Source organism: Heptranchias perlo, chromosome 32, assembly GCF_035084215.1.
Source record: "Heptranchias perlo isolate sHepPer1 chromosome 32, sHepPer1.hap1, whole genome shotgun sequence".
Classification (NCBI taxonomy): domain Eukaryota; kingdom Metazoa; phylum Chordata; class Chondrichthyes; order Hexanchiformes; family Hexanchidae; genus Heptranchias; species Heptranchias perlo.
Genome location: NC_090356.1, coordinates 11,263,830 through 11,287,839, shown reverse-complemented (window position 1 = coordinate 11,287,839; position 24,010 = coordinate 11,263,830). Strand labels below are relative to the sequence as shown.

The window sequence follows — 24,010 nt, the reverse complement described above, 5'->3', positions numbered from 1 at the left end:
ATTAAAAATGCACTGAATTTTTTTTAAATTTTCAACTTTTTGTGTATGGGGTGGGGGGGGGGATTAATATTTTTGAGGAAGATTTAGAAAGTAGAAAAATGAACGTGAAAAACTTCAAAAAAGGTGTGTATTCGCAACAAGATTCTTTGTGTGCACAGAATTTTTTTTTAGAAAAGGGCCTTGCAGTCTAGAAATATGAAACAGCACTTAATTTTCTTTTTACAAAGAGGGGCCATTAATTGGAAAAAAAAGTCTGATCTGTCACAAGAACAGGTCGAGAGAATGAGGGGTTCCATATTACACTGAGCAAGACGGATATGGGCCAAGAGATATTAACGGCTTGTAAAAGCTTTCTTAGCTAGTGACACATTTTTAACCTTTCAATACCCTGGAGAATCTACAAATCCAATTTAGTCTAGTTCTATAGAGGAAAGTCAAATAACTAATTAGTTGGGGATAATTAGGGCTATCCTGGTCATCTGTTGTCCTTACACACCTGTTCCCAATGACTATCTGACACACCAACAGCTATATGGAGGAAGCAAGAACACAGCACAGTATAAATATGATGTAATAGCCTTTGTGGAATTTCCATCTTGATGCAGGCTGCAGTGATCTTAAAGATTATCATACAGCACATAAGGAGGCCATTCGTCTCATCGTGCTTGTGCCGGCTCTCTGGAAGAACTACCAATTAGTCCCGCTTCCCATCTCTCTCCTCATAGCCCTACAAATTTTTCCACTTCAAGTATGTAGATAATACCATGCAAATATATTTAAAATGATTACACGCAGTGTCACATGTACAATAGTACTGCAAATTGAGAATGGTCATTGGGGATCTTTTGTTTGTAAACTGATTTGTAATGAATCTTAATACTTTGTGCAATGTTATCAGCTGTATTTTTGATCCAGAGCATAACTAGGTGCAGAGTTACCTCAAAGCACTGACCTACTATAGACCTTAAGGGGGCGATTTTAACCCCCAAGAACAGGTGGGTTGGGGGAGGGTGGGAGTTGAAAATAGTTGTTTTTTGGGTGGCGACCACAACCCGGCTTTATTTCCGGGTTTAACTTGGGCGCGTAAAAGTACCAGCTTCCCACTGGGAACGTAAAGTCTGAAAATTTTGCGGTTGCAACCCAAAAAAACAACCACTTTCAACTCCCACCCGCCCCCAACCCACCCGTTCTTGGGGGTTAAAATCATCCCCCAACAGTATTCACAAATTACATTATAATTTACTGAATCAAAACGAACATTTTGAAAGATCCAATATATGCCCCTCATTACGCTGTTAGAATACAAACGTGGGTTTATATGTTCAAATTAAACATGCAAGTCAGCTATAAGATCCCAAGAACCAACAGCCATAGTGATTACAGCCTGCCAAAATCTACATAGAGAGAGAGAAAATGCATCAAAAGTGGCAGTTAGAGCACGCATGTGGAAGTTCAAGATAAAATTTGCATTGCTATTCACTTTCTATTATATAATAAGAGAAACCACACTATTTTACTATAACTATGTATGGAACAGAGCATAGCTCTGTCTGCTTTGACTTCACTTCAGGTTTTATCTCACATTCACTCCTTCTGTAGTTTGAAGAAAGCAGCAGATAATATGGGTTTATTGATGGTTTTGACACCTGCTCATCACTTGGCTAACAGCAAAGCTTCCATCAGGCATGCTTGGCTTTCCCGATGGAAGACCACCTCCCAAGTGATTCACTGAGGGAGGATTCACTCATGTCCAAATGCTCCAAAAAGTGGGTGAAATGCTCTCCAGCTCGAGCAGAGTGAACAAATGGGGGTGCAGCAATGGTGACTAGGAATCAACACTTAGGACGTATCCTCTCTGTACTGGACAACACAAACTAACAATGCAGATGAAACACATACAACACGAAAATCTGGCTCCAAGGTGCATCCGCAGCATGACATTTCTTAGATTATATCACCAGAATTAAAGAGATGGTACAGCAACAATATGTTGCTGCAAAGGGCCTGTGTGCAGTACTGATCAACAGAAAAACAACTTTGTGTCAAATCAGGCTAGAATGTTAATTTTCTCTTAATGCAGTTCCAAAAGATCAACTGACCTGTCCTTGTCAGAGATGGGATGGTGCCCAGGGAAAGAGCTCGGTTTAGACGACCAGGAAGAGAGCAGGGAGAATTGCATCTGGTCGTTCTACACAGTTGTTGCTTTGCCAGTTGAGGAATACTCGGAGGTATAGGGATGAACGAAGATGGCGAACTTGAAGCACAGGGTGAAAGAGCACCATCGCTGCAGAAGGAATTGATTGATTCACTGGACATGTACCTGCAAAACACAAATGACTGTTTGAAGGAAAACTCCAGATTCCAACCTGGTTAAGATATACATTACTTCTCTAATAACCAGCAACTGGTTGGGTTTCATTGCCTAGACAGAATAAATAGAGAGAAACTGTTCCCATTGGCGGAAGGGTCAAGAGCCAGAGGACTTAGATTTAAGATGATTGGCGAAAGAACCAAAGGTGACATGAGAAAAAAACCTTTTTACGCAGTGAGTGGTTATAATCTGGAATTTACTGCCTGAGGGTGGTGGAGGCAGATTCAATCATGGCTTTCAAAAGGGAACTGGATAAGTACTTGAAAGGAAAAAATTTGCAGGGCAACAGGGATAGGGCGGGGGAGTGGGACTAGCTGGATTGCTCTTGCATAAAGCTGGCACGGACTCAATGGGCTGAATGGCCCTCTTTTCGTGCTGTAACCTATGATTTCCAGATAATCTCCAATCATTTACTGAACTATATGGAACCAGAAGCTCTGTGCAATTTTAAACTGGACAGAGAACACTATTTAATCACTACCAACAGCCTATTATATGAAAGTCTAACTTAATAAAACACGAGGCATCTATTCTGGGCTCCCTGCGTAAAATGTCTACGAGAACAGCAACTCTAGTGACAAAAGGGTGCAACCATTTCTCCAGCGTCGTCAAAGACTACAATGTGTGCGCAAATCATCTGCCGCGTTTCCTACATTACAACAATGACTACACTTCAAAAGTACTTCATTGGCTGTAGAATGCTTTGGGACGTCCTGAGGTTGTGAAAGGTGCTATATAAATGCAAGTCTTCCTTTACAATTAATTGGAAAACAATTAACTTTGAAGAACGAACAAACATGCATTTATATAGCACCTTCATCCTAAGGTGCTTTATGACCAACAGAATTACTTTTTGAAGTGCAGTCAATGTAGGCAAGATGACAGCGGATTTGTGCACACCAAGGTCCTATAAATAGCAAATATGTGAATGGCCAGATCATTCTTTTTGTGGTGTTGGTTGAAACTGGTTTATAGCGCTGATGAAACAAGAGAATTAATTTTTTCTATGAAGTCGCTGGAGAGCGCACTCAATTTGAACTCGAGTAATGTTATAAATCAACAGCTACAAAAATCAATGGAATAAAAAAAGAGAATGCTGCATTGAATATTATATCACAATCTAGTTTCTTCAATTACTGAAGTGTGATACTGGCAGAAATGTAACACAGCTTATAATAAAAATCCATCACTCATTAAGTACAGTTTGTGGAATCATTTGGAAACAAACTGGAACTACCCGTAGTGCCAATTCATGCTGAGGTACAGTTCCACGGGCAGTGGTGGCACCTCCAGTACCCCACCAAAATGATCATTTTAAATATTGTAAGCCTAGACGGAGTGTGGCAGGCTATTCAACTGTGGGATGTCACAGCCTAGCCCAATACAGTCGTAAACGGATGTCTACAAATACACATTTTCTAGGAGCTATTTAGTGGAAAGCAATCGGGAGCAGGAACCTATCAGATTTTTCTATCTAACACAAGGACCCCAAGGCCTAATGGAGAACCCTCCCTACCACCATCTTGGTACCAAGTCTGACTACCTAGGCACAAAATAAGGATCGAACTTCGAAACCTTCCTGATCATATGGCTCAACGATGCACCATGTTAAGGCCACTCCAGTTACTGCCCTGTTTTTAACTGGGCCCGAGTATTGATATTTTAATATCCTTTTAGTTTGTGCACCAGGTCCCAGACACTAAATGCAAATCAAAAAGGTCTGGATTTTCCAAAAATAGCCATGTTTAGACAAACATTCCATAGTTGAAACAGATAAATGATCACAGTGGACACATTTTATAGGCATAATGACCAGAAAAAATTGGGATTTTAGAACAGTCTGAACCTATTTAAAAAGATTGTAGGCTACATCAGTTGCACACAATTGAGTTCAACACCAACTTGCATTTCTATAGCGCCTTTAACGTAGTAAAATGTCCCAAGGCGCTTCGCAGTTCCACTGCATTAAGCCAGTCCCAGCCACACATTACTCTTCCCAGTGTCACAACTCCTGTTCACTTGCAATGCTGCTTTTTTCCGCTTAACGCAACCTATTGTGCACATCAGGGATCCATTCTATTAAAAATACAGGCTCTTTCTGGTCTTCCACCTCGCCCTCCCAGCTGTCACTTTAGTTCCAAGTGAATTCCTCATAAAAGTAATAACCTATATAGAATGTATAGCACAGAAACAGGCCATTAAATATTGTTAAAATAATTTGTGGCATATGTCAGTTCCTATATTTATAGCAGAATTCTACCACAGGCAGATGCTCACAGACCAAAAAAAAGTTAACTTTCAGCTCAGTGATAAAAATAGAACAGGCACACACACCTATAATCTGATAGCAATGATGTATATTGAGGTTTTACTACTGAAGAGTGCATTTTAGCATTCTGCTTTGACTTGTATTGGCAGTCACTGGAGCATGCCAACACCTCAATAAATGTATGCTTTCCCATTCATTACTGAATAACTGAAAGCAATAACATTGAGACATTTCCTCAATTAAAATTGCATTGAGAGCTAAATACTTTTGTTGCCGTTTGCAGCATAACATCTGGTTTAATGGAATCACTTCAGAACAGTAGCTTCATATTATTCATGCTCGTAAAACATTCCACAAAAGAATAATGCAGTTTTGAGGGTCCTCAAGACCTGCTTCTATGATCTGGAACTTTAAGTCAAAAACATTTTTGTAAGCAACAGGAAGGAGACACACTGCACGTTCAAAGACAAAAGCACATTCCTCTGTGGATCAGTATAAAATTTCTGAAGTCAATTGTAACAAAGGCACACACAAAAAAAAACTCTTCAGGAACCTGTTTTGCAATACCCCTTTCCCTTTAAAATCATTTGAATTTGGTGCATGCCTTCTTTAAAGGATGGCTGACTAATGAGGTATTTATTGGTTGTCTGGGTTATAAACACACATACATTACTGGCATCCGTCAACAGTCTGATAACATCTGGCCCTAATTGGCTGGGTGGGGCTTACCAAGTTGACAACCTGGAGAAACACAAAACCTGACCAAAGCAGCTCTAAAACTCAATGTTTACAGCTCAAATTGGTCAAAAAAGTTTTAAAACTTGCAAATACTTCTGCAAGTAACTCATCCCCATTCCACACCTACTCAATGTGAGCTACATATCTATATATTATTTATTTCATCGCAACAGGACACTGAAGGCCCTTCCCCCACCCTTGCTTCGGAATTCATATTATATTAAAATAAACTTAGCGAGGCATGAAATAACTCACCTGATATCGGACAAATCACTCATTTCTGACTTGGTTCAAGGATCAATGAACTGCGCATCACTTGGGATAAGTAAGATGTTTTGGGGGCCTGGGCGTGGGGTGGGTAAGCTGGCCTGATGCTAGTCTACAGGATGTTCTGCCTATCTGACGAAAGGTCATTGACCTGAAATGTTAACCCTAACTTTCTCTCTCCACAGATACTGCCTGACCTGCTGAGGGTTCCCAGTATTTTGTTTTCCAGCATCTGCAGTATTTTGCTTTCTGTTCATATAGTTGTTACTGAGTGGTTCATAATAGACCTTCCCCACTGTTAAGCCAATAACACATCAAGAAAAAACACTGCTAACAAGAATATGAGTATAGAACAAGAAAGAACTATGTAGTTTGTTGAGATGTCCTCTTTCAACAAACCACCTATAACTGCACATCCAAGGACTTGACCTCAATGTTGGAGACATCCTTTCTTTGAATCTACTGAGGAGGATGAACCTTATTCACTGTCACTAGTAGCCCAGGGCAAGATCTGGTTGTGATGGGATTTGAAACTTTCTTCACCCTGTTATTCCCATTTTTGCTTCTTTTTAAAAAAAAAACAAAAAGACCGGCAGATCTCTTTTGGCATCGCTCACAGTGAGTGTGAGGTTCTGCTGTTTTATCACAATAGATGTGTTATCAACAAAGTGTGACAGGGAAAGAGTTACAGGAAGTAAGTGTGATGCTTACAGCAAGACTAGATATTCTTTATTCAGATTTTTTCGTTCTATCCTTCCAACTAACTGCTATTTACTTTAAAGAAGAATGCGGTCAAAAGCAAAGGGGTCTTCAAATTACTGTTCTCTTTCATTTTGTTACAGTAATAAAATTTTGACCAAGAGGAATAAGTATAAAACACCCTTTACTTCCAGTGATTTAAAATTCACTTTTTAAAAACGTAATTTCTCTCATAATCTAAATGACAAACGGCCAATACAGGGGTTTCCCATTATTTAAGGACTTTATTTGCACAAACACATCACAAGTGAACTAGAATTAAAATGTTTTTACCGGATCTTTTTGTCACCTTTTCTTTCTCCCATCCTGGTGGCTCCCCCCTGGTATGGCCATCTTCAGTCTCCCAAGGTCAAGAGGTGCAGACTTGAGCATATCTGGCACAAAACTGATTTAGCCATGTATCACTTCATCTTGCAGGACCACATCAAGAACTATCAGGTTGCGCTTTGCCAAAGCCATTCACTACTCTAGGATTATCCTGGAGAGCAAAGCTAACTCTTGGCTTCTTTTCTCCACCACCATCTTCTTAAAAGCCTCTCCCCTGCCCCCGCTCCACGCGCACCTCCAACAAGTGCAAGGATCTCATGGATTTCCTTGTCACCAAGATTGAGACCATCCATTCAGCTGCCTCTGTTACTTCCCCTCTTCTTCTGGCCTACCAAGCCAAACATGGCCACTGTTCTAGCCTTGAGCCCGCACCTTTTGGTAGTTTCTCTGCTATCTCCCCTCATGCCCTCTCTGAACTCATCTTGTCCATGAGACCCATCTCCTGCTCCCTTGACACCATTCCAACTAAAATGACGACCCAACTTCCCTTCCTGGCCCCTATGCTAGCCGACAGTGTGAACGGTTTGTCTCAAGTACCGTCCTACTCTCTTTCAAAACTGCCATTATTACCCTCTTCTCAAAAAAACCGACCCTTGACTCCTCTGTCTTTGCAAACCACCGTCCCATCTCCAACCTCCCTCTCCTCTTCAAAGTCCTTGAACGTGTTGTCACCTCCCAAATCCGTGCCTATCTTTTCCACAATTCCATGTTCGACTCTCTCCAATTAGGTTTCTTTTCCTACCACAGCACCGAAACAGCCCTAACCAAAGTCATAAATGACATCCTCTGTGACAGTGATAGTGATGCATTAGCCCTCTCTGCAGCCTTTGATATGGTCAATCACACCATCCTCCACCTCTACTTCACTTCTATTGCCTAGCTCAGTCGGACTGCCCTTGCTTGGTCACATTATTACATATCCATTCATAGCCAGAGCATCTTCAGCAATGGTTTCTCTCCCTACCCTCACACTCTATTATCTCCAGTGTCCCCTACGGATCTATCCTTGGCTCCTTCCTCATCTACATGGTTCCCCTTGGCAACAATATCCAAAGCTATGTGTTTGGCTTTCAAATGTGCGCTGACGACAACCAGCTCTAACTCTCCATTAACCCTCTTGACCTATCCACTGCCCCTATGTTGTCAGACTGCATACCGATATCCAGTCTTGCATGAGCCGCAATTTCCTCCAGTGAAACATTGGGGAGACCAAAGCCATCGTCTTCACCCCCGCCACAAATTCAGTGTACGTTTGCCACTGATTCTATTCTCCTCCCCATTATTTTTCTTTTGGGGAGGGGAGAAAGGAAAGGTTTTTAAAAAAAAATAAAATACAATCAGCTCATATGCCATCAAGATGCCAAACGAGTCACATTATTTATTCAGTACAGATTGAACAATCACATTCCATTCTCCTCCGCTGAAATAGCACACAAGGAGAGGGTGTTCTGAATATGAGCAATCATTTAAAATGATTAGTATATTGAAGGCAGAGTCGCGTAAAGTCAGTTTATGAAGCATGTAGTGCAAAGGAAATGCAAGATCCCGGAGAACTCTTGCACTGAAAAATCCTACCATGGAACAAAAGACTTGTGCACCTATAAGCAGGTTAAAATCTAGGTCTCAGCCACAAGCTGGAAAAACCAATTTCTTTTAGCAGTAACAGCATCAGCTTAGGTTAAGAACTCTAGCTCGAGTCAGAAGGCTGTGGGTTCAATCCCCACTTCAGCACAAAATCTCGGCTGGCACTCCAATGCAGGGAGTGCTGCATTGTTGAAATTGCAATCCTTTGGATGAGATGTTAAAGTGAGGCCCTGCTTGCATGTTCTGATAGATTCCACAACACGATTCAGAGAGGGCGTTCTTCCGGCACACATAACCAAAAACAGTTTAACTGGCCATTTATCTCCTTGCTGTTTGAGGAATTAGGCTGTGTGCAAAATGGCTGCCACATTTGCTCATTGGAAGTGAAATGTTTTGTATGCCGATTCATTTTAGGTGTGCTACATAAATGTCAGACTTTGACATCTGAAAGGATTTGTATGAGTTAAAGTTAATGCAATTTAAATAAAAACTTAACAAGAAAAGAGTGGAGAAACCAAGAGAGAATACAGTAAGAATACTGACTTCCTCCAATCATCGGGGCTAACAATCATTGCAGTGAGCTAATGGCATTCAGATTGCACCAGGTGTTTGGTGAGAAAGGAGGTGGAATTGCCACTTGCTCAGCTCACTCACCTGCAAAATGATGCTATTGGTTGTTTTGGGGGAGGGCGGGGGAAGCGGAGTGAGCAGCAAAAGTGGCAGCAGTTATTCCACATTTTTTAAAAAACTTTTTACCAGCACCAGAGGATGTAAATGGAAATGAAAATGATTTAAAAATACTTTTACAACAGAGATGAGCAAAAACTTTTTTTTTTATTAAGAGTGATGAATGTTAAGAAAAATCTACCATGGTAATAAAGGCAAAAACAATTAAATGACATCATAGAGATGTGGTGATGAGGTAGGGGAAATGAGCTTTGATGGGCAAATGGTTTTTCTCACCCATGATTTTTGTTTCTCCTTATGGATCTTATTTAAATGTGTATTATTGCTCAGGTCGCAGTATGAATGATTCTACCATCTCCTATACCTACATCATAAAACAAAGACAGCTTTTAACAACTGTGCAAGTAACCTGCCATTGCCATAGAAAATCCCAGGTCACAAGCCAAACAGCATTACCAAATGAATTACAATAGCTTTCATCATTTTTTTTTTAAGTCTTTGAAAAATGAATTAAAGCAATCAAACTGACTCGTTAAACTGAAGTCCCTTGTTAAAAAAAAGTATTGTTTATTGCTTACAATTTAGAAGCTTAACTATAAAATGTCATTTATACATTTATAAATACATTTATCAGCTGACAGCTCCACCCAAACAAGACACAGCCTGACATCTTTGCACCACAAATCTTCTGCTCACATTACAGTAACCTAATGCATAATTCCTTTCAATTTAAATTAGTTTTAGTAAACTTCCTCCTGAAAAACAAGACAAACAATTATACACAAATTCTAAACATGGTGTAGGAATGGCTGTGCTCACCAAGTTACCAGGAATAAAGAATGGAATGTTCCCACAGATTAGCACAGGGGTAATCCTAGGTCTGGTACAGAACTCCCTTTTATATAACCCCATCTCAAAATGGAGTTCCCTGCTTAATTTAAATTTACTTCACCCAGCCAAAGGAAAGAAATCACCATCTGATAAATCTGGACTGAATTCAAACCCTGGATCCAGATATTAAAAGGACAATGTTATAACCCACTGTGCCACCCAGTCCTCAACATAGACATATTTTCACAGTTCTGCCTGTAACTCAAATTAAATAATTCATAAATAATCCCTAACATAGGGGTTACATTTAATACATATACTCTCAACTATGCAGCACATCACATTAATTAGAAATGGTTCCTTTCAAAGTTTTCTGTAACTTATTTGGTTTGTTTATAGTTAAGCTGCAAACACAATGCCTATACCTCAATGGATGAAAATGGCTAAATTAAGAGCTGCAGTGTAATATCAGCATAGACCAATAGCGATATTGGAGATATTTCATGTCTCATTCTTTTAAATTCAGAGCTTGCTGGTCTAAATTTAGACATAGCCCAACGAACTTGCCTACAAGTCTAATGAGATTAGTGGACTGAGAGGAGTAATCAGTAGAACAAGCAATGAATCTAAAATAGTCTGTTGGGAAAAAAATTCAGAGATACAATACATGCATAACTTTTGATCTGCAAGTATTTGTAATTTTATCCAACTTTTAAAGCCTATACCATTACTGAACTGCAGCTCCCGAAAATAAATTAACCAACTTTCCAAAAACGATTATACATAAGTGGAAAATCTCTTGTTTGTGCATCTGTTTTAATGTGCTTATGTTATGGTTGTGACTTCAGAGGCAGATTATGTGCATCTTACTGGTAAACTCATGGGGAACAGTGGCTGGACAGGCACAAGGCATATAATAAAAAAAAATAAACTTCACATTAGGGTTTGGAGTGGAGTTTTCTGTTCAACACCCATTTGTAATTGGGAGGAGTTTTAACAAGTGTCACAACACTGAGAAGTGGTACCCTATTCAGACAGTAGCCGAGTGATATTTAGCACAGTATCTTCCCAAGAGGTGCTGGCACCCAAGGGTTTTTACTCTGCAGGTGAGCCTGCAATGCCAAAGCTCCAATTTAGTAATCTTAACATAAAGCTGAATAACATGCCAAAGGCCAAACAATGCATCACCTTTTTCATGCTACATTGAGAGAATTAATGATAAAGTTCCGTGCGGTCGTAGCCAGCTAAATGTGCTTCTTAAGCTGGTAAGATTTACTCAAAGATGAGCAAAACGAATCATATAGATCTTAGAAAAGAAAACGAGCATTCCAGATCATTTCATTTAAATGGTTTAAGCGTTTGTACCTAAACTGCTAAAGATTAGTCAGAGTAAACGCCATGCAAGCTCTTTAAGCAATACCGATTATGCACCCATGCACGTTACATGAACTCCTCCTAAACATATAGGATAGGTGCATACAAGTGAAAAAGCTAATGCACAATGTATTCCCTCTGTGTATATGAAAATCTCACCAATGAATAGGCTAATTTATCCCGTCTTAACTACTGCAATTCGACATATGAAATTTTAAAGCATAAACAATGAGTTTTACACAATCAGAAGCAGAAAGGCATTCTGCAAAACAAATGAACGTGAAAAATTAAAGCATAAGCATAACTTCAAAGCAGTTTATTTTGGCAGAAAAGTAATGCATTTCAGCAGAATTTGGAACAGCATATACACACAGCTGTCACAAAAGCATTTCAATCGGTCTTTTAAGAAAATTTAAGTTTAATCACCAAGAACAGCCAAAAACATTAGCCAGTACATAACGTAAAGTATGAAAAAAAAACAAAGCTGCAGCATCCATTTTCTGGCAGTTGATGCAACATCCGTAGCCAGAATGAAAACTGAGTCAAATAGTAAGAATTGGGGCATTACAAAAACCCACTGACCATAAAGGTCGTTTCTACTCCCGCCTGACAGTTCAAAGGAATTAATTTTGCTGTCCAACTTGCTGCATCAATTGGATTTCTTCTTTGCATATCTATTCCACCGTCCCTCAGTCCTTTCCATTTTCTCCATTTCTGCTTGCTGTACTTGACTCTTGAAATCCAAAATCAATCCCAATGCTATCAGTGTATTTACACATCTCAAAATGTAGACATATCACTAATGATTTAATTGGGGTACCGGTTTCAGGAGGAGGAAAGAGAACAGAGGAGCCATCTGGACTCATAAATCTAACCTGGGAAGGTGTGGAATAGAATCTTAATGTCAAAAAAATTGATTCTGCAGCTTTAAAAAAAAATGAATTAATAACCTTGAAGTACTAATAAGCCAGCTGAAATTGCAAGCCCTAGAATATCCAACCACCGACGCATTTTTGGGACAGTTTTTTCTTTTGCATCAGTAGAATAAGCCTTTATACAAAGTAATTTAGTGGTATAATTATACAGTATTAACAGGGTATCATTTTTAGCCCTAAACACACATTTAATACTACAAATACATAAAGACTATAAACAGAAACTGACTGCTCAGGATTCAGGTAATACTCCCGACAGCTACCTTAATATTCATCTCTATATAACCCCTTGTCATGAATTCAAAAAATCTCACAGCATTCAATAATAATGTTATTTCTAATTTCCTACCAATAGCGGCTGTACTGTACTACAGATCACATCTACAGTACTAATTACACATTACATATGCAATAGGTATAAAAATTACTACGGACAGCAATAACATTACATCATCTTTTACCGCCAATAAAATAAAGTAAATACAGTTATTAATAAAATAGCTGAGGCAGAATTATATATTGGCAAAAGAAAATTCACCAACAGTGAAGCTGATTCCTTACACTCATTATATTCTTTCTATTTTAGGACCTGATGGATGCATTTAATTCAATGTGCAGAAAAAGAAACACACTGATAATGTGATACCCAAACTACGTGCAGCAGAAATACCACATCCAGAGCCTATTTGTACAACCTATTATATATTAAAAATGGTGAGTGGGCTTAAGGGGCTAACTGTGTGGCACCTGGAGGTCACACTGTAAATGTAAAGTTACATGACTAATTGATTACAATGGGTCCAGACGTAACGTTACGACTCTCACTGCACACATAGTAATCCCAACCATCACCCCTTCAGGTAAAAATCGCAGTACCAAGAATCCACGAATTCTCCAAGCGAGACGGAGCAAGCAGTCACTAAACAGACATATCGAATACCCCCTCCACCCCCCCCACTCACGGAGCAAGATGTGATTTCGCTCCTCCAGCAAGATTTCAGGGGCTGATTTTCTCCTCCCCCAATGGCTGGCTGTTCTGTACCTCAATCCCCCGACCTCAGCTAATCTGACTCTTGCATTCTTAGCATTCCCTTCCTCACCCCTTCTCCTCCCTGCCTCCCTTCTCCCACACCACCATCTCCCATTATCATCTCTCCCCCCACCCCTCCTCTACTCCGTGCTGCCCCACATTGGTTTCATTATCCCCTCCATCTCTAATCCTGCTTGACACTAAAAATTCAAATTTGTCTTGACTACATGTATGCAATGCCACGGGAGCTCCACAGTCCATATATAATTTTTAAAAATCACATGATTTCAACCACATTAGTATTTCTTTATGCTTCAGGTGGCACTTACTGAGAGCCATTTATAGGTCATAACTTTGAGCTGAAGCAACACTCTTTGTTAAGACCATCAATGGAAAATCATTGATGGTATAACATACTGAAAAGTTTAGCCGATGTTTTCTCGCATAGAAACTATTATAGAGTGAAATATTTTACTTTTTAAAGGATACCTGAAGCAATTAAACAAGGGAATATTGCAGGTTAAAGACACTGCTCACAATATAGAGATGGATGGGTTTAATGCCTTGAGCCTTTAATATAACATTACTTACACCATCAATAAATGCAAAAGGGCAAAAACATTAGAACAAAATAGAAAGGAGAAGATTTGGAAAGATATTTCCACTATTATTTTGTACACATGCTGTATGTTCCAATGATTCTTCTCGACTGCATGTTTACATCAGAATATCGGGATTATCCTGTGCCTGTCACTGAGATTATCAGACGCCTGTGATGTGTCCATGACATTTTACTTGGTTCCCAAAGCTTCAGCACTTGAAAGTCTTTTCACCCTATCCTTAGGCCGGCCACTCTTCAGGAATAGAAGCCAACAAGAAACTACCTTACATATAGACAGAACATGGTTAAAGGAGAAATTAACATATGTGCTACCATCTCTTGCTGGTTTGAGGCTTCCATAAGCACAAGTGATTTGTCCAAAATGTAATCTGGTCCCTGGCCATTTGACTAAACACCAATTTAAGTCACATTACTCTGCTAGATATGTGTCTGTAACATTAAGTTCCAAATGGAACAATTGATTCACATTCTAGCCATTCAGGAGATCCATCGCCTTCTCATGTTTCTCAGCTATTGAGGAAATTATTTTGTACGTTTCACCAATGACCAAGTCACAAGAAAAAGTGGTGAAATCCATTTTTTTCTTTTTAAAAAAAAAGGAATATAAAAGATTTAGTCACCAATCCGAGCCAACGCCCCCAGGCAACCCTCAATGAAAAGTGTGGGCATCATCATGGGCCTAGTGGCCAGCCCATTTCACCAAGGGAGAAAATTATATAAGGAATACAAATGCAAGATTACCAAACAATCTGAGGTCGCTGTTACCATCCATGATATAAATGCTTTCTCTTATCTTTTCCAATATCTGCACTAGCAGTGTCAGATCGTTGGTAACAATTAGTCACTGCTGCAATTGTTCAAACACCATATAATGCAATAAATTTGCTTTTCCTGTGTTCAAAATCTTAAAATGTACCTTTATGTTGACAGTCAACCACAGAGAAAGAAATTCCCCATCCACCATAGGGCTTTAACATTTCTATAAACACTAAACTCAACTATTGTCAAAATGTACAAGTTGATTGTGGTCATTCGTGTTCCGAGTCCAGCATTCATTTGGAGTCAGCAGGTGCTGTAATGACCTCGTGCACTGAAGCACCATGTGGTGCTGCGGCCGACATTCACTCACTCAGCTTACTCCCCGTTTCAGTGAACGATCTGAGGGAAGGTCATCTTCTGGTAGCCAGCTGAAGAGTGAAAATATGCCCGGGATCAAGAGGCCACCCAGGTAGAATGGAAAGGAAAAGAACAAGGACAGAAAAAGAGAGTAAACTAGGTGGCAATATACCCTCAAAGATGTGTCAAAAACCCTTGCAGGCACACAATGATGTTTTGGTGGGGCCCACCCACAACTTTTTTCAAATTAATTACAGCAGTGTCCTAATGGGAGCTATTAACCAGTTGCTGAAAGTACAAACACATACACTGGCAGTGGAAATTTATACACAAAATGGCAATTCTTAGGGTTTGGTGTGGCTGCGTAAAATAACAGGAAGTAAAGAAAACTAATCAAAGGTTTGTGTGCATCAAACCCTATTGAAACCTTTAGGGATGTGGAACACAAAAGTGCTGGAGGGGCAGATTCAAATCCAAGTATTACTGGCATTACCCTAGAATACCTCAAGGACAGTTTAATTATATATAATATAAAAACCAACGATATACTTAAGTATATCAAGGTTGCACAAATGACAGACTTGGATTCACGAGCCTACCGTCTTATCCAAATTGCTGCTGTATGAACAGTCCTTATAGCTCACCGCAATTTTCAAACACTTACCCAAGCTATCCACTTAAAGAGCTATGAAGTGTGCAATTCTATAGTTATGGCAATTTTAGGGTGCTTGAAGAGCTTAGGGTACATTATTTTATTGGCTACACTTCAGTACATTGAACACAATAATAAAATGGCATCACTGGTAAGAATAGTGCCAAGAGCTGTAAATCTACGGCCCCTTATACAATTAAGTTAGCACGGGATACAGAACTCTTAATTAAAATTATCCAATTCAATTTTTCTAAGCATCAAATTCCTACTTGGTTATTTTTTTTTGTTGCTCAATTCAAATTATTAGATCAAATTGTTTCAGCACAAAAAAACTTTGAATTTTCAGAAGCAGACTGTATGCCATTGTGTTATGAATGTTCAGATCAAGAATTTTACCATGACTGAAATTAGGAGGTTTATTGCTAAGTTGATTTCTATTTTTAATATTTTCATCTTCCCCAGGTAAGATGAGCAGCACCCTGCTCGTAGACATATGCCAATGCCATTATTTAGCCCGTCATTCGGAAGTGCATCACAAGAGCAGAATAAGGTGCCTGGTTCTCCGTAATTTTCCCTCTCCGTGGAGAAGCATTGTTTTGCATAAATGTGCAGGCACAGCACCTAATGAGGAACAATGCAACCAGCTGCAGATCTGACACGTTAGGGACTGGACCAGTTGATGGAAAACATGGTTTAATATAAACAAATTTAGGATCATTAGTTTGGAAGCAAGGAAACAAATTACGAAGAATGTGTTGAACTCAGCAGCACACTGACCAGGAAGGTCATTTGGAGATTATTGTAGGAAAAGAGTCAAAACCATTTGTAATATTGTATGGCTGCAGTGAAGGCAGCAAACAAGATACTGGATTGCATTAGCAATGGGGTGAATTTAAATCAAGACATAATGTTGGTGCAGAGGGCACCAATTTTAACTCTTCTTGAGCACCAAGTGCAGTGTTGGCCACTATTCCATAGGAGGTATATTATTACCTTTGAAAAAGTTAAGCACAGAACAATAATGGTACCAGGACTCAGGGTTAAGGAAGTTGGGTTCATTCTCATTACGAAATAGGTTTCAAGATAATCTAACACAAGTTTTGAAATTTATGAATGAGACTGATAAAGTTGATGCAATCAAACTGAATCACACTGACTAAGGACACAAATATGAGGAGTCATAATTAAAAATGCAAGTATTATTTCACACCAAAACTAACCGGGTCTGGGCAATGGGCTACCAAAGAAAGTAATTGAAGCAATTTGCATACAAACAACAATGACTTGTATTTATATAGTGCCTTTAACATAGAAAAACAGCTTAAAGTGCTACACAGGCATAATCAGATAAAAAATGGATGCAGAGCCAACAAAGGCAATATTAGGAGGGGTGAGCAAAAACTTCATCGAAGAGGTGGCTTTCAAGGAGGAGGGGGAGCTGGAGAGGCAAAGGAGTTTACGCTGAAGACACAACTAGCAATGGTAGGGCAAAGGGAGGGGGAATGCACAAGAGGTCAGAGTTGGAGGAATAAGAGTTCTGAGGGTGTTTTAGGGCTAGAGGAGGTTACAGAGAAAGGGAGGGGTGAGGCCATGGAGGGATTTGGAAACAAGAATGAGAATTTTCAAATCGAGGCGTTGCCGGACTGGGAACTAATGTAGGTCAGCAAGGACAGGAATGATGGGTGAATGGGACTTGGTGCAGGTTAGGATACAGGCAGAGTTTTGGATGAGCTGAGGTTTACAGAGTGTGGAGGATAGGAGGCTGACCAGGAAAGCATTTGAATAGTCGAGTCTGAGGTGACAAAGGCATGGATGAGTGTTTTAATAGCAGATGGGCTGAGGCAGGCGATGTTAGAGGTGGAAATAGCCAATCTTTGTGATGGAAAGGAAATGGCGCTGTAAGCGCAGCTTGGGGTTGAATAGGATACCAAGATAGCATACAGTCTGGTTACATGGGATCAAGAAACAACTGGATGGGTTCTGCAAAAGGAATGGTTTGAAGGATATGGCGAGACAGCAGGATTGGGATAAACCAAGCTATTGTTTCTTGCGGTTTCTAAAATCCCACAAAGACGGGAATCATGGGCACAAGCCACTGCCATATTATAAAGAGGTGCTAGTGAACAAAGCTATACATTATAATAAGACATATAACCTTTCAGACATCCAAGCACAGGATCTCAACATAGTTCACAATTTAACTCGCACAAAACCCTCAACTGATCAGACTTTGTTGCTTGTGACTAGGAAGATTATAACTGCCACTTTTAATACCAGGGGCCAAGTCGCTGCCTACCCTCAAACGAGAAAAAAAAAGGCTCACACCATGTTTACAATTGAGGGCCTTCCATCACTTTTGTCACAACTGCATTTTAGTCCCTTCGATTCCAGATTTCAGCCTGATTGTACTTGTTGAGAAACTAGCTTTTGTTTTTCACTGTTTCAAATCGGGAGCTGCTGCTTCAAGCAGAACACTCAACGTCTGTCACTTCAGAGATAGGTTCATATAACAGATTTGTCTGAATGTCTCATGAATCCCTCAAGAACCCTCAGGATAAGCTTTTCAAAGCCAATGTCAAAGCTACTCATAATGCAGCTTTTGAAAACAGCCCCTTACAATTAATGTGCTTTTCCTGCACCTGACCAGCCGACATTTATTTTATTTATTTATATATATATATATATATATATATATATATATATATATAGATATAGATATAGATACACACATACACAAAAAACATTTGAAACAAGGTGACTTAATGCTACTTCTTTCAAAACATATTACAACTTATGAAAAGGGGACGGTATACATTAGTACTCAGCATTCATTAGTATATGTAGATTAGTGCTTTTTGTTGAATAAATTTTTGTGGTCTAAGTCAGGGATGCCAATTCAGAGGAATGTAATTCTTCTGGCAGCCAGTTGCAGCGATCACACTCAGGTTCGGTATGAGATGGTCCAGATATAGAGTACATTTCCTGCGCATTGGTCTCAATATACTTTAATGTTTAAAAAAAAAATCAGCCCTGCCTAATGCACAAGTGAGATATTTCCACACCAACCGTCAATCATTGTAGCCTCGAATGAGGCAGTCAAAGTATCAAACACTTTTCTTTTAAACCGATGAGGAAACTAGGCTGCAATTACTCGCACTCCTTCAACTTACAAACCTCGGGAAACCCTAGGAACAGGTCGCCTGTCTGCCTCCCAGCCACTAATGCGTAGTGAAATCAAAAATAGAGAGCGCAAAAATGGAATTTAATCCTCAGGAGAAAAGTTAAAACTTTTTTTTTAAAAAACGAACACACATTTGAATTTCTTTCATTTTCATCTTCCTTATAATGGAGTCAGATCTATTAAACCAATCTGCTAATAAAACCTGCACACGAAGAGCACTAACGCTTGCATTTATACAGTGTCTTACCGCGTTGAGACATCTCAAAACGCTTTCATACGATGAATTACTTTTGGAAATATGACATCTTTTGTTGTATAGGTAAATTTAGCAGCAACACCCCACAAATAGCAATGAGCTGAATGACAGGGTTTTCTTCATCAGTTGAGAGAGAAATGTTGGCCATTATGAACTTAATGCTGCAACATCAATATGACTGAGTAAATGTGTATCACATTGCTAAATGCAACTGAAAGATTTTCTTCAACTCCATGAAAATAATGTGAGCTATACAGGTAAAAATGCTGTGGATCCAATGTGATACATGACTGAATCAATTTTTGGACTTTGCCTATATTTGACAGCAAAATCTTACCAGAGATATTTACTGTTCAGTTCTCCTTAAGTGGAATGAAATGCATACAGCCTGCCCAACAGCAGCACTAGAATGATGTTCCCTTATCTAGGATTAGACAATCACAAGCACACAGGTTGTGCCAACTGACAATATATCAAGCCGATTGCTGGGTGCAGATGAGGTAATTTTTGTTTCCAACCTCACGGAAAGGTCAGAGGTTTTATGGATACATCGCTGCTAACCCCCATCCTGTGGTGCCAGGCACCATTGCAGCTTTGGCAGCCACACCACTGCTGCATTGTATTTAAATATAACTTATGTCACATGGCATGGCAGCCAAGAGCCCAAAGCCCAAAAGAAAGTGGGCGACCTGAGAATGAGGGCCAAGTTAGGGCTGAGATGGTGTTCATCGCTGACAGCATCCAAAAGCTTCTGGTAGCTGTTATGGAGCCAAGTTACCACAATTTCTTTTTGTACGTTTGCTGCTCTAGTTGTGCAAAATCAGCTGGGGAACTCTCTGAGCAGCTGATTTTTTTTCTACAGTAGAAACAATGAACCAATTAGAAAGCTAGCACCAGGGGTCACAGTCTCAGAATAAGGGTAAGGCCATTTAGGACTGAGACGAGCAGACATTTCTTCACTCAAAGGATGGTGAATCTTTGGAATTCTCTACCCCAGAGGGCTGTGGAGGCTCAGTCATTGAGTACATTCAAAACAGAGAGCGATAGTTTTCGATATATTAAAGGCATCAAGGAATATGGGGATGGTGTAGGAAAATGGCGTTCAAGTAGAAGATCAGCCATGATCTTGTTGAATGGCAGAACAGGCTCGAGGGGCTGGATGGCCTCGTCCTATTTCTTATATGAACCTCCAGTCACGTACGGACAGTTATCAAACTGCACGTTTTTTGGAAATTCAAAAAAAACTTCATATAGTTAATAGGGTAGAACGCAAAACAGCTGTGTATGCATGCTTAAAACACAGCTCTGATCACCTGCTTGTTAATATTTTTTAAATGAGAAAAGCTATTTTTTAAATAAATGTTATTAACTTAATTTGACTTTTTACTGGTTGCAGCTTCTCTCGGTGGCCTTGCACTCCTGGGAAAATCATCAAATTCAAAGCCACCTTATGAAAATTACCTTGTACCAAAGTCAGACGTGTAGTATGACGGCCCCATTACATGGAAAGTTTGATGGTGTCTAATTTGCAGAAATAGAACAGATGGCAATAGATATATTACTTATACATCAATTTGAGTCCGAACAGGTAACGACATTTAAAAAAAGTGTTCTCTTCCTCTCTCCTTTTCTAGGTGGAAAAGAGACACTTTCTCCAACAAACATTTAAAAAAAAATAAAAGTAGCAAAAACAAAAAAATGTTCCCTTTCAAAGAGCTGAAATGATTGTTGCGACAGTAGTGTATACAAACAATTCTGCACTGTGTATGAGTTATGGATTATAAGTCCTTAGGTCAAAAAAAACCTGCATTAAAAAAATTGAATATATTTGTGTGAAGAGATGCTCTTTGTAGCTCGGCTCACATCTGTACAGCGTCTTTTCATGAAAAGGACACTGGCTGGTAAAGTTGGAAAAAAAAACCCTAAAAATATACTGCATAAAAAAAAGGTATGCTGATTTGTGAACAGATAATTCTCATTCTTCCTCAGCAAATTCTCTACCTTAACAATGCTGGTGTCTGATTAAAGTTTCCCACCGATCAGATGGCAGACTACCCTGTTGCACAGCACAGTAGCAAAATACAATGCTGAGTCTGAATGTGAACTTAGTGATCTTAATGATTTCTGGTTCCGTAATGCTCTGCTGGAGGTGGCCATGGTCTGTGCCCTGATGTCCAGATATCACCAGATAGGATGCATTATTACTTGCAATAAATGTAAACAAACGTGGCACCATCGTTCCTCCACCTTCAGATTTAGGCAGTGCGTGTATGAATTGCTTTAGTGAGATACAGATAGTGTCTCCATTGATGTTATATCGTAGTAAAATGATCTACTCAAATATTGCTTCTCTGCCTCGATGAAAACAAGTGGTTTTTACAAGATGGAACAACCCTTTACAAAGCGTTGCCTGGTATCATTCATCGGCAGATCTGGTTGCACCACATAAAGCACTATCTGGCCCTGCTCGCCTCTGCCAAAACTGCTCACTATTCCAGGATCATCCTGGAACGCAAAGATAACCACTGGATTCTCTTCTCCACTATAAACCGTCTTCTTAAACCCCTCTCCGCTCCAACAAGTGTGAGGAGCTCATGGGCTTCTTTGTCATTGAGATTGAGACCATCCGTTCAGCTGTCTCTGCCGCTTCCCTCCCTTCCTGAGCCCACCAAGCCAAACTTCCCCCCAGACCAAGCCCTGAACGTGCATCTTTCTCTAGTTTCTCTCCCATGCCCTCTCCGAGCTTATCTTGACCACGAGACCCACCTCCTCCTCACTTGACCCTATTCCCACCAAACTGCTCACCACCCAAATTCCCTTCCTGGCCCCCATGTTAGCTGATATTGTTAACGGTTCCCTCTACTCGGATACTGTCCCTCTCCCCTTCAAATCCATCATCATCACCCCCATCTCAAAAAACCCACCCTTGACCCCTCTGTCCTTGCAAACGACTGCCCCATCTCCAGCCTCCCTTTCCTCTCCCAAGTCCTTGAACGTGCTGTCACCTCCCAAATCCGTGACTACCTTTCCCACAACTCCAAGTTTCAATCCCTCCAATCAGGTTTCCGCCCCTGCCATAGGTCCCCACCACAAACACTGTTCCTTAGCCACCGACTCCACCCCTCTCCCTGGCCACTTTTTTAGGCTGAACCAGAATGCTTGCAACCTTGCCGTTCTATTACACCGAGATGAGCTTCAGACCACATATCCGTTCCATCAACAAGACCGCCGACTTCCACCTCCATAACATTGCCCGTCTCCGCCCCTGCCTCAGCTCATCAGCTGCTGAAACCCTCATCCATGCTTTACCTTTAGACTCGACTAGTCCAATGCTCCCCTGGCCTGCTTCCCATCTTCCACCCTCCATAAACTTCAGTTCATCCAAAACTCTGCTACCCGTATCATAACTCGCACCAAGTCCCATTCACTCATCACCAGTGTTTGCTGATCTATATTGGCTCCCGGTCCTGGAACGCCTCGATTTTAAAATTCTCATCCTTGTTTTTGAATTCCTCCACGACCTCATCCCTCCCTATCTCTGAAACCTCCTCCAGCCCGACAACCCTCAGATCTCTGCACTCCTCCAATTCTTGCCTCTTGCGCATCCCCGATTTTAATCGCTCCACCACAGGTGGCCGTGCCTCCTACTGCCTAGGCCTTAAGCTCTGGAATTCCCTCGCTAAATCTCTCCGCCTCTCTCTCCTCCTTTGAGACGCTCCTTAAAACCTACCTATTTGACCAAGCTTTCGGTCACCGATCCTAATCGTGCATGGCTCAGTGTCAAATTCTGTTTGATAATGCTCCTGTGAAGCACCTTGGATATTTTACTACATTAAAGGCGCTATATAAATGCAAGTTGTTATTGTTATAATGGGCAAAAGCCAACAATCGTATCATAGGAACAGGAGTAGGCCATTCAGCCCCTCAAGCCTGCTCCACCATTCAATTAGACCATGGCTAATTTGTATCTCAACTCCATTTACCCGCCTTAGCTCCACATCCCTTGATATCCTTACCCAACAAAAATCTATCAATCTCAGTCCACTCGACATATCTCCATCACCTCTATATTTTCTCTGCCCCCATCCATTTAGCTGTGAAGGCGGGCAAATGAATCACGGTCACCAATACAATTTCTGACACTCACGCACCCCCCTTGCTGAGCTGTCAGTTTCTTCTCTTTCTCCTGGACTTAAACTTCAGAGTTGGGCATCACGCATTTACAAAAATCACCTCACCTTGCAGCGCAGCTGGCAAAACTCATTTAGCTCATCTGCTCTATAGTCAACCACAACTGACAACACCCCCACCATCAGTGGGTGCTAACTCTTGCTGGGTACAATTGTTTGGGTACCAGCAGCCTACTGGCACCTCACCGAAGTGGCCATTCTTCACGTAAAAGTCTAGACAACCAATGTGTGCATGCTATTTTATCATGGTAGGCATCACAGCCAAGCCTAATACAGTCCTCATTAGGTGTCCTCATGTACATCATCCTGCAGAAGTCACTGGATAGCAGTCAGGAGAGGGAACCTTGGTTGATTTTTACCCTTCCATATCTCGAGTGGGCTGTGGTGCCCCCGCTACTCAGTGTCTGAGATAGTCAATCTGAGCTGAGACTACAAATCAAACCTGTATTGCTCAGCATCACACCAGGTGGTGCATTTACCTACTTGGCCATCAAGAAAGCTTACAATTGATTCATTGCTGGCTGTATGGCTGGGTGGAGTAATGATTGTGCCTTTTGTGTAATGAGTCATATTAACTCTTAGCTGCCTCTTGCGCATCACTGATGAATCGTTGACTAATGGCTACTTACCAGAACTGGAAAGTCAGGCTTACGTACACCAGCAGACAAAGTGAATCTTTCAGCAAGTTTCGTCTCTTTCTACTCCACCTCAAAAGATTAGTCATAAACTGAGCCATTTTTAGTCTTGTGAATGTCTGAAATGTTTATTATTTTTTTTGACTGAGCCCATTCTTAGTAAAACGTGCACAAAAAAGTTGAAAA

At 40.4% G+C, this 24,010-nt stretch overlaps 1 protein-coding gene across 1 annotated transcript in view; it reads right to left on the bottom strand.

Annotated features, from left to right (window-relative positions):
* tmem201 (transmembrane protein 201) overlaps nt 1-24,010 on the bottom strand; it is a 128,722-nt gene that overhangs the window by 44,715 nt on the left and 59,997 nt on the right. The window contains exon 7 of the mRNA XM_067970337.1: nt 2,100-2,320. Coding sequence (XP_067826438.1) covers nt 2,100-2,320 — 221 coding nt within the window. The remainder of the gene's footprint in view (nt 1-2,099; nt 2,321-24,010) is intronic.